The following is an 11,710-nucleotide window of genomic DNA, read 5'->3' on the forward strand; positions in this document are numbered from 1 at the left end:
CCGTATAAATGCATTGTGCCTTCTCCAGGTTGTGTTGTACCACCGCTGGAGACCATTTGCTGGTGATGGTCTTCTGCCAAGCAACATTGTCTCTGGTGAAGGGTTGCCTTCCTCGCAGGATCTGGAAGGGGCTGTACCCCGTACCGGTGGGGGTGATGCGATATGCCCATATTGTACTTTGCACTTCTTTTTCCCAGTCTTTGCCCCTCGTGATGGCCGCTTGTATGGAGCCCATGAGCACCCTATTGAACCTTTCTACTTGTCCGTTGCTGGCTGGATGATATATCGACGTGTGCCGAAGTAGAATGCCATTCCTTTCTGCAAATTTGACCCATTTGTCCGAGGTGAATTGGGGGCCATTGTCACTGATTATGGTCCTGGGTATGCCTTCCCTGAGGAACACTGCCTTGAGGAAGCGCAGTATTTCGTCCGTGTCCATGACCTCTTGGATGTGTACCTCTGGCCACTTTGAGTACTTGTCTACTAACGCACAGAGGTATTTGGGTATCCCCTGATCATCCAGTATAGGCCCTAAGATGTCCACTGCCACCTCTTCCCATGGGTTACTGGGACTCGTGAACTTCCCTAGAGGCTGCCTTATAGGCTTCAGTATCTTGTCCGCTCCTTGGCACTGCACGCAGTCTCTTACGTGCCTCTCTACTTGTATATCCATTCCTGGCCACCAATTCGTTTGTTTGGTCCTGGCCTTCGTCTTCACGATTCCCAGGTGTCCTTCGTGTAGTATGGATAGCAGATCCGGTATTATGTTCTCCGGTGGTACCACTCTGTTTCCTCTGTATACGAACACCCCGTCGTTCCCCACCGACAGCTCTTGTCTGACCTCGTAGAACTGCCGGACCTTGGGTCTCTGTCGTCTCCGTTCCGGCCACCCTCGTACAATGTACATCTTGATGTCGTCCATATCTGCATCCGCCGCATACGCGTCTTTCCACTCCTGTCTACTGATGGCTTTTTCCGGGTCGTCTGTCAGGGCTACCATCTCGTCTTCGTCTTCCGTGCCATGGGCGGCACTGTCCATCGCTGACGCCCTGCTGAGGTAATCTGCAATCTTGTTTCTCGAGCCCGGTATGTACTCCACGTCGTACCGATACTCCAGGAGTTTCAGCGTCATCTTCGCAATCCGGGGCGTGGCACTGGCATGGCCGTCGGATGTCAAAACCTTCACTAGGGGTTTGTGATCCGTCTTCACTTGAAATCTTGTGCCCCACAGGAACTGACGGTACTTCCCCATGGCCCATACCACGGCCAGCATCTCTTTTTCGATCACACTGAACTTTTGTTCCGGTGACGTCAATGTCCTGGACGCGAAGCTGATCGTCTCTGTCCCTCCTTCTGGTCTTTCTTGCATGAGCACCGCTCCTAACCCTTTGTCACTTGCGTCCGTCATCAATATGGATCGCCCCTGAGGATCGTACCCATGCAGCGGGATCGCTTGGCTGATCTCACGTTTCACCGTGTCGAACTCTTCCTGCGTCTCTTCAGTCCACACAAACGCCATCTTGTCCCTCGTGAGTTGCCTCATGTAGTGTGTTTTCGTGGTGAAATGGTGGACGAACTTGCTGTAGTATTCCGCCATCCCTAAAAATGACCGTACTTCTTCCTTGGAGGTGGGCGGGGGAGCATCGCAGATGGCTTTCACGTTCCCTTTCTTCGGTGTTATCCCATGCGCTCCTATCTCATGCCCCAGGTATGTGACCGATGTCATCCCGAAATGACATTTCTCCCATTCTGCCGTCAGGCCGTTTTCCTCCAGGATCTTCAATACCGCTTCCAGCTTCTTGTCGTGGTCTTCCAGCTCTGTCCCCATTACTAGGATATCGTCCTGGAAGTATTGCACTCCCTCGATGCCCTTGAATAGGCGGGCCATCAGCTTCTGGAACACCGCTGCTGCCGAAGCTAGACCGAAGGGCATGCGGCAGAACTGGTAGCAGCCAAACGGCATTATGAATGACGTCAGTTTCTTGCTCGTAGGATGCAGCACTACCTGGTGGTACGCCGAATGTAGGTCGATGGTGGAGAACCATTTCACGCCTTTCGTGCGGGCCAACATTTCCTCTATGCGTGGTAAGGGGAAATTTTCTACCACGATGCATTTGTTTAACTCTCTGAGGTCCACGCATAGGTGCACCTTGCCTGACGGTTTCATGGCCACTACCAGAGGCGCCAACCACTCCGCGCTGTCGATGGGTTCGATGATTCCCCCGTCCTCCAGCCGGTGAAGTTCCTGTTGTACTGCCTCTCTCACTGCGATCGGTATGTTCCTTACTTTGTGCGCTACCGGGCGGACGTTTTCTTTAAGGACGATCTTGTGGGAGAACTTCTCGAGTTTTCCGATTTTGCCGCCAAAAACTTTCGGGTGTCCACTCCGCCATTTCTCCGCCGTCGGCTCATCTCCGTCCAGGGTTACCATCACTTGGGTGTCCCCTCCTGGATTCAGCTGTACGCCCAACTCTCCTTGGTCCATCCATCCCAGGACTGAAGGTCCCTTCTCCGCAACGTACAGTTTGCAGTGGGCGCTCCGTTCTTTGAACTGGAACAGTAGGTTCCTGAACCCTACCATCGGGATGGGTTCCCCTGTGTAGGTGACCGGTCGTATGTTGGGGGGTTCTAGATGTGTGCCCCAAGTGGGTTTGAACCTCTCATTCCACACCGATCTTTGGACAATCGTGTAAGGAGACCCCGAATCCGCCACTATGGTGATTCCTACTCCTCCAATGATCATGTCACACTGGGGCTTGCGCGATCTCCTCCCATCGATGCCCAGCACCTGGTCCTCCACACACAGGACTTCGTCGTCTTCCTCCTGTCCCTCTACTTCTTCTCCTGCGTCTTGCGCCACGAATTTCACCGCATGTTGTCTCCCTTTCCTGCGGCATACTTTCTCGTAGTGACCGACCAGGCCGCAGAACGCACACTTGGCTCTGAAGGCGGGGCACCGTTTGTCGTGCGCTGCGTGGCTCGAGCTTCCACATCTGTAGCACCTCACTGTTTCTCCTTTGTCTTGCTTCCATGTCTGTCCTGGTTTGCCTTTCCCCTTGGGTGTTCCTCTGTACTCCCCAGGCGCAGTTTTTCCTCGTCCGTACTGGTCCGCGTCGTCCACCTTATTAACTGTGAGTCTTGGGGCTTGGTCTCTCTTTGCGGCCTCTGCACAGCGCTTGGTCAGTTCTGCCCTTTTCACTATGGCGATCACGTCTTTCAGCGTCGCATCTCCGCTCGCCCACAGTTTATCTTGCACCGTCTTGCTTGTCGTGTGCATTACGATTTGGTCCTTAATGAATTCTTCCTGTAACGCTCCATACTTGCACGTTATCGCAAGTTTCCGCAGCGCCGCCACGTAGTCGTCTATCGTTTCCCCCGCTTCCTGCTTCCTCTGCTGGAAATTGTAGCGGTCGATAGAGGTGCACACTGCAGGCCGATAGTGGTTGTCCAAGTCTTCAATGGCGTGTTTGAACACGTCCGTGTCCCCTGCCTGTCTGGTGACCGGTGTGAGGTTCTGGAATACCCGTATTCCTTCTGGTCCTAGATTGTGTAAGAGTATCCTTTTCCTCCTGGCACTGGAGAACGCCTCCTCGTTCTCATCTTCCAGCGCCTCTAGGTAGTTTTTGAAGTACTCCCTCCAGTCTTCCCACTTCATTTGGGGTTCTCCTGGACGTGGAAGGAACGGGATCGGCGTCGTTAAAGCTGATGCCTGTGCGCTCATTTTGGCTTCCACCTGTTTCCTTGGGCTACCTGGCGCGTCCGTCCTCTCTCCCCTTCTTCGGGTTCCCGGGACTTCGTTAGAGCTGCCTGCGCCGTCGTCACCCGATTCCGCCAGGGTCTCCGCTGCCGTCCTGCGGTCCGCCTTCAATGTTCCGCCGCCTCGTGGCTGGCACACTCACTGCCCACGTGCCACCCTCTGGCGTCTATTTGCCACTGCCGCGCTCTCCCGGTGCGTAGGCGTCTGTCCTCGACCCCCTCGGTCCTCTTACCGCGTGGTGTGACGTCCCTCCTCGTGGGTTTTCCTCCCTGAAGCAAGTTGGGGGGGCACCTTCCTCCTGGGTCACACAGGGTCCTCACCGTCCCATCCTCGTCGCCACTGTAATGATGCTAGGTGCTGTATGTGCTTGCTGTTATCCCCAAGGACTTGCTGGAGGCAGTATAGAGGGTTATATATGCCTTTATTGCATCAAATAATCATTTCCCCGAGAGAGCGCCGGGCAACACGCTCCGATCGCTTCCTCTCGCGCCGCGCTACTCGCGCATGCGCAGTAGCGTCCAATATGGCCGCTATTCGCATTACTGCCCTGACGTAGTGCGCGCCAACTAGACCGCGACACTACATAGTGCATTTGGTGGCGAGTATGGCGTTGCGTTAAAAAGCCTTGGAATGGGTCAATAAATGTTTCCTGAGACAAGCATGTATTCCTGAATCAGACTGCATGATCCAGTGTATAGTAATTGTATAACCCTTTAGTGCCTGGTGGGACAGCACCCAGGATAATGTGCTGCATGGCTAAACACTTATTAGGTCCCAAAAGAGAGACCTATTGGCTATGCCAATGCTTGTTTCAGTTTGTTTTTATATAGCACAAATTCTATCCAAAGGTATTGGAGCACTTTACAAAGGCACGAGTTACATTATACAAGAACACGTTCAGTTTTGTTTTTATTTTGGACAGGAGATTATTAAGTGATTTGCCCAGAATCACATGATGTTGAGCCGAGGTCGAGACTCCAATCGGGATCCCCAGATTTAAAGTCGCCAGCTCTGTTCCTACGCCACATCGCATATGCTAACTAATGTTTCAAACTTTGTAACTATACACATCATTATTTTGCTGCATGGTTTCCATTTGAGAACATTTATACGTAGTCTTGCTCTTCGCTTGGGCTGAGTAGTTTATTGTCTGTTGTCTATGTCTACATTGATAGCATCCTGACCCCAGTTTGACACTGCGCGAGCTGTAGCTCACCTGGTTAATGAAGGTCAAATACTTCCAGCGACCACCATACGTGTGGGCTCCATGGCTCGGGGTCAGGCCAGTAATCTCCAAGTTCTTCAATACACTGAAGACGTTCCAGGCGAAGGCAGACAGATGCAATGTAATAAGTACTGGACCCTGCGCCATCATGCATAAAGGAAAATCGCCCTTCTATGTTTTGCTGTTACAGGGTACGAGCGGCATGGAAATAGAGAAAAAAAAGTCTGACGGCAAAGTCCAAGTTTTACTTCCTGTGAGCGTGGTGGCCATCTTAGCATGGTGCTCGTTCTTCTCAATTTTAGGACAATGCATACTTTTTAAATTAATTAGCATAATTAAAACACATAAAATTATAACGTCAGCGTTAGAAACAATCGCTCACGCTGTGTTCACCATTCTGCAGTGAATTGCAGGACGTCGGGGTTTCAATTTGGGTTTATTTCTTCAACTAAATGCTTTATTGTTCTAGATTATGCGCGTTTTCGGGATGATGCATTGCCGCTATTTTTTTTTGCATACAAATTGGTCTCCCTTTGAGTCCCTACTCCCTTCCCCATAGCTGTCAAGTTTCCATATTGTTTATGGGTGAAATTTCTATGGTTTCAGTGCGTTTATGAGTGACATTCAACTTTCAAACTTGTGACTCTTCGTTACGGCTCCACAGACAGAGAATGAATGGGGCTGGCGCCTCTGGTCCACGCCGCAGGACCCCAGGCTCATTGGCAGTGCCCTACTTTGTTACTAGACTGGGCGACCACTGGAATTTTTTTATTTATTTCAAAATTCTGTCGGCCCCCAGAGTGAGACAGTTTTGAGCGAGGAGACGAGAGCTACCCGTGACTCTGTTTTCTACGACAAAGCCTTGAACTGTTTTCTAAGACACAGCCTTGAACTGCTGCCTGCCACTGCAGCACATTGCCCTGTTGCCCTGCCAGGTCAACAACAGTCTAAGTAAATACTCCTCGCAGCTCAAGGCAAAGGAAACTGGCTAAAGCCTACGGAAGCACTTCTTGGTGAATCAGAGTAAGCACTTGGCTTCTTTCTGTCTGCAGAGTGTATGATCGACAGCCAATCCCGTTAGCTCTCAGCTCAACATCCTGTGATTGTGGGCTAACCACTTAATCTTCCTGTGCCTTTAAAAAAGGAATGTGTTCTTGTGTAATGTAACCTGGTGCTCACTAAAGCGCTTCAATACTTTCAGATCGAGTTGGCGCTATATAAACTGCAAAAAATGCACCATGTGGTAAAAACAAAGCGTTAATATAAAAAAAGTAAAGACAAATAGATATCCATTTAATTGCTGATTTTACAAACTGAATGAAGAAAACGTGGATAAATTGTGGCTACTCCGAAAAAATTGTGTGATTTTAGGCACATATTTTATTTCACCAAAACTCCTTTTACTTCAATAGTTTTCTTTGCAGATTTATATAGCGCGAACTCGACCGAAGGTATTGGAGCACTTTACATGAGCACAAGTTACGTTTCACAAGGACACATTTTTAGGTCTCGGCCTGGCATGCGCTACCTCGTCATACGAGGCTTTTTAGGTCTCGCCTGAGCCAGCGCCTTAGCGCTGCTCTCGCGAGAGCTTTTGTACATGGGGGATTTGGAAGTGCAAACTAGTGCTTTGCAGGCCTCCAAATACAGTGCATGTGCGCCGGGCGCGCGCACCATTTGGCAGCCTGCATGATCACTTTCGGCCGCTTTGATGTTCTCAGTGAGCCGCGCGGCCACTGAGAACATCAAAGCAGCCGCGAAAGTGATCACCATTTGCCAGCCTGCGTGCCTCTCTCCCCTACCCCCTCCCTTATCCCACTTCCTGCTTGTTCGAACTGGCAGTGCAGAGCAGCGGGAGGACCCGACCCACTTAAAGCCCTGGATTCAAGTCTCCATTTGCTTTAATTTTGTGTTTTTCTGCACAATTGTATCCCGCCCAGTGAGTTTCATTTACAACTTGGCGTACTCGATGGAGCACAACAGAAGCAGACAGAGTCCACACAAAAAGGATAATGCTATTTCCCATCAGCTTAGCTCAGTTGGAGTCGGCAGAATATTGCAGCAGCAGACCCGACTCAAAATCGGCACCTCCACGCCCTTCTCCGCGGGACATTCCCCGCGTGTTCCTCTGAGCTCACTAGCAGCTCCTAGCCCACGCTAAACACTCTCACAGCTGTTTGTCAATACACCTTCAATGACGCTGGCAGGTTAATAGAGCCAGACCCTGTAAAGACCGAGGCAGCAAATTAGCTAAGTGGACATTTATACACATCCCCTGCCCTCCCTCCTCCCAGTCTGGGGGGAGGTGTGTATGTTACAGCTGTGGCCTAACGGCCAGAGCTTCCGACGTTGGAACTGGGGAAACAGGTTCGAGTCTCGGCATCGACTCAACATCCTGTGATTCTGGGCAAAACACTTTTTTTTTTGGGCATATTTATATAGCGCGAACTCGACCCAAGGTATTGGAGCGCTTTACATGAGCACCGTATTTACATTACACATTCAGGCACGAGGAGATTAAGTGATTTGCCCAGAATCACAGGATGTGGACGCGACCTCGAGGCTCGAACCCTGGTTTCCTGCACTAAAGTCGGCAGTTTAAGCCGACGGACCACATCCTCTTAATCTCCCGGTGTTTACAAAAAGGAATGTGTCCTTGTGTAAAGACTAATTGATGCTCATTTAAAGCGCTCCCATACCTACGGGTCGAGTTAGCGCTAAATGAAACTGCACAAAAAACAAACATACTGTGCTCTCAGTCAGTCCACTAAACTGAAGTGCAATATAGGTTTAAAGATAACCAATAGCAACAGTGTTGTCACCTTAATCTTTGCATCCAACTCCAATCTCTGCCTCATTTAAAGCAGTGAAGAACCCATACATCCTTTATTCTTATTTATGAGTGGAATGCAGAATTGGGATGGTATTGAAGGCCATTTTTTTTTTTAAAAGTACTGAATTTGCCAAAGTTTTCCATGACACAGGTGGTGATTAAGGATGCAGACAAAACTTACAGCCTAATATTATATTTCCACGCGGTCAACATTACAATTTTGGAATATATTATTGACATCAGAGAGATACAAGCATTGGCATAGCCAATAGGTCTCGCTTTTGGGACCTTATAAGTATGTTTACTTTTGCTATAATCGCGGCACGTAAAGCGCGGGTGCCGCGATTATAGCAAACGAAAAGAAATAGATGTTTTTTCCTATTTCTTTACTTTTGCTATAATCGTGGCACCCGCGCTTTACGTGCCGCGAATATAGCAAAAGTAAATAAACTTATAAGGTCCCAAAAGCGAGACCTATTAGCTATGCCAATGCTTGTTGGAATCGATACGATTCCAGAAGCCTCGTACCAGCTCCGCCTTCAACTTTGATTCGTGCGCGTCGTTTGGCGTCACAAATTATGCCAAAGGCAGTGCAATGATTGCACTGAAGGTATGCCACTCGCTGATTGTTGCCACCCTGTCTCCTTTTAACCACACCCTGCTGGATTGGATCTTTTACCCGCGGCGTTAGACAGTAGGTTTATTTTTTGCTTCTTGCACTTTTAAAAAAAAAATGACTTTGTAACTGTAACTGTATGCTTAATGCTGTCTTTTGTTTCTTTTATTTGTAGGTTCATTGTGCCTGTTGCCCTACATGGAGGTAAAAGTCTGTTATATTTTATAGTCTGTGTTTCTTTAATCTATTTTCTTTTTTTTAACAGGTCCGGTGTCATTACGTGCCCCATTGACAAGCGAGCACAGGATGGCGGAGCACAGCAATGCAAAGGTACGCTTTATTTAGCGCTATGTTATGTTTTCTAGGGATGAGGTTGTTGACAATTGTGTAAATGTTTAATGTGTTTCTTTTTTTCCAGGTCCCCCATTGCCAAGCGCGAGCACAGGATGGCGGAGCGCAGCGATGCCAAGGTACACTTTTTTAGCGCTATGTTATGTTTTCTAGGGATGAGGTTGTTGACAATTGTGTAAATGTTTAATGTGTTTCTTTATTTCCAGGTCCCCCATTGCCAAGCGCGAGCACAGGATGGCGGAGCGCAGCGATGCAAAGGTACTCTTTATTTAGCCCTATGTTATGTTTTCTAGGGATGAGGTTGTTGATAATTCTGTAAATGTTTAATGTGTTTCTTTTTTCCAGGTCTGGTGTCATTACGTGCCCCATTGACAAGCGAGCACAGGATGGCAGTGGCGCAGTGCAGCGATGCCAAGGTACGCTTTATTTAGCGCTATGTTATGTTTTCTAGGGATGAGGTTGTTGACAATTGTGTAAATGATTAATATGTTTCTTTTTTCCAGGTCCCCCATTGCCAAGCGCGAGCACAGGATGGCGGAGCGCATCTCTCTACTACACACTCTCTACTACTCTACTACTCCCTACTACTCACTCACTACTACTCTACTACACACTCTCTACTACTCTCCTACACACTCTCTACTACACACTCACTACTCTACTATTCTCTACTACACACTCTCTATTACACACTCACTACTCTACTACACACTCTCTACTACACACTCTCTACTACTCACTCTACTACACACTCTACTACACTACTACTCTCTACTACACACTTTCTACTACACACTCTCTACTACACACTCTACTACTCTCTACTACACACTCACTACTACACACTCACTACTCTCTACTATTCTCTACTACTCACTCTATACTACACACTCTCTACTACACACTTACTACTCTCTACTACACACTCTCTACTACTCACTCTCTACTACACACTGTCTACTACACTACTACTCTATACTACTCACTCTCTACTACACACACTCTACTACTCACTCTCTACTACTCACTCTACTACTCACTCTACTACTCTCTACTAGACACTCTACTACCCACTCTCGACTACCCACTCTAGACTACCCACTCTAGACTACACACTCACTACTACACACTCACTACTACACACTCTACTACTCTCTACTATTCTCTACTACTCACTCTATACTACACACTCTCTACTACACACTCTACTACACTACTGCTCTCTACTACACACTCTACTACACTACTACTCTCTACTACTCACTCTCTACTACACACTCTATTACACTTGTACTCTCTACTACACACTCTACTACACTACTCACTCTTTACTACTCACTCTCTACTAAACACTCTCTACTAAACACTCTCTACTACACACTCTCTACTATACACACTACTCTCTACTATTCTCTACTACTCACTCTATACTACACACTCTACTACACACTCACTACTCTCTACTACACACTCTCTACTACTTACTCTCTACTACACACTCTCTACTACACACTCTACTACAATACTACTCTCTACTACTCACTCTCTACTACACACTCTCTACTACTCACTCTCTACTACTCTCTACTACTCACTCTCTACTACTCTCTACTACACACTCTACTACCCACTCTCTACTACACACTCACTACTACACACTCACTACTCTCTACTACACACTCACTACTCTCTACTACACACTCTCTACTACTCACTCTCTACAACTCTACTACACACTACTACTCTCCTACACACTCTCTACTACACACTACTACTCTCTACTGCTCGCTCTCTACTACTCACTCTCTACTACACACTCTACTACACACTCTCTACTACTCTCTACTACTCACTCTCTACTACACACTCTCTACTACACACTCTACTACACTACTACTCTCTACTACTCACTCTCTACTACACACTCTCTACTACTCTCTACTACTCACTCTCTACTACACACTCTCTACTACACACTCTACTACACTACTATTCTCTACTACTCACTCTCTACTACTCAGTCTCTACGACACACTCTCTACTACTCTCTACTACTCACTCTACTACACACTCTGCTACACACTCTACTACACTACTACTCTACTACTCTACTATTCACTCTCTACTACTCACGCTCTACTACTCACTCTACTACTCTCTACTACACACTCTACTACACACTCTACTACACACTCTACTACACACTCTACTACTCACTCTTTACTACACACTCTCTACTACTCTCTACTACTCACTCTCTTCTACTCACTCTCTACTACTCTACTATCCACTCTCTACTACTCACTTTCTACTATTTACTCTACTACTCTCTACTACACACTCACTACTCTACTACTCTACTACTCACTCTACTACTCACTCTCTACTACTCACTCTCTACTACTCTACTGCTCACTCTCTACTACACACACTACACACTCTCTACTACACACTCACTACTCTCTACTACACACTCTCTACTACTTACTCTCTACTACACACTCTCTACTACACACTCTACTACAATACTACTCTACTACTCACTCTCTACTACACACTCTCTACTACTCACTCTCTGCCACTCTCTACTACTCTACTACTCACTCTACTACTCTCTACTACACACTCTACTACCCACTCTCTACTACACACTCACTACTACACACTCACTACTCTACTACACACTCACTACTACACACTCTCTACTACTATACTACACACTACTACTCTCCTACACACTCTCTACTACACACTCTACTACTCTACTACTCACTCTCTACTACTCTCTACTACACACTCTACTACACACTCACTACTCTACTACACACTCACTACTCTCTACTACACACTCTACTACACACTTTACTACTCACTCTCTACTACTCACTCTCTACTACTCTACTACACACTCTCTACTACACACTCTAC

At 47.6% G+C, this 11,710-nt stretch overlaps 1 protein-coding gene across 1 annotated transcript in view; it reads right to left on the minus strand.

Annotated features, from left to right (window-relative positions):
- The window catches only part of LOC146812465 (androgen-induced gene 1 protein-like), a 269,437-nt gene extending 264,216 nt beyond the window's left edge, over positions 1–5,221 (minus strand). Inside the window, exon 1 of the mRNA XM_085619459.1 lies at positions 4,974–5,221. Coding sequence (XP_085475585.1) covers positions 4,974–5,132 — 159 coding nt within the window. The 5' untranslated portion in view covers positions 5,133–5,221. The remainder of the gene's footprint in view (positions 1–4,973) is intronic.
- Positions 5,222–11,710: the final 6,489 nt, after the last annotated feature.

Source organism: Triturus cristatus, chromosome 7 (assembly GCF_964204655.1).
Source record: "Triturus cristatus chromosome 7, aTriCri1.1, whole genome shotgun sequence".
Lineage (NCBI taxonomy): Eukaryota > Metazoa > Chordata > Amphibia > Caudata > Salamandridae > Triturus > Triturus cristatus.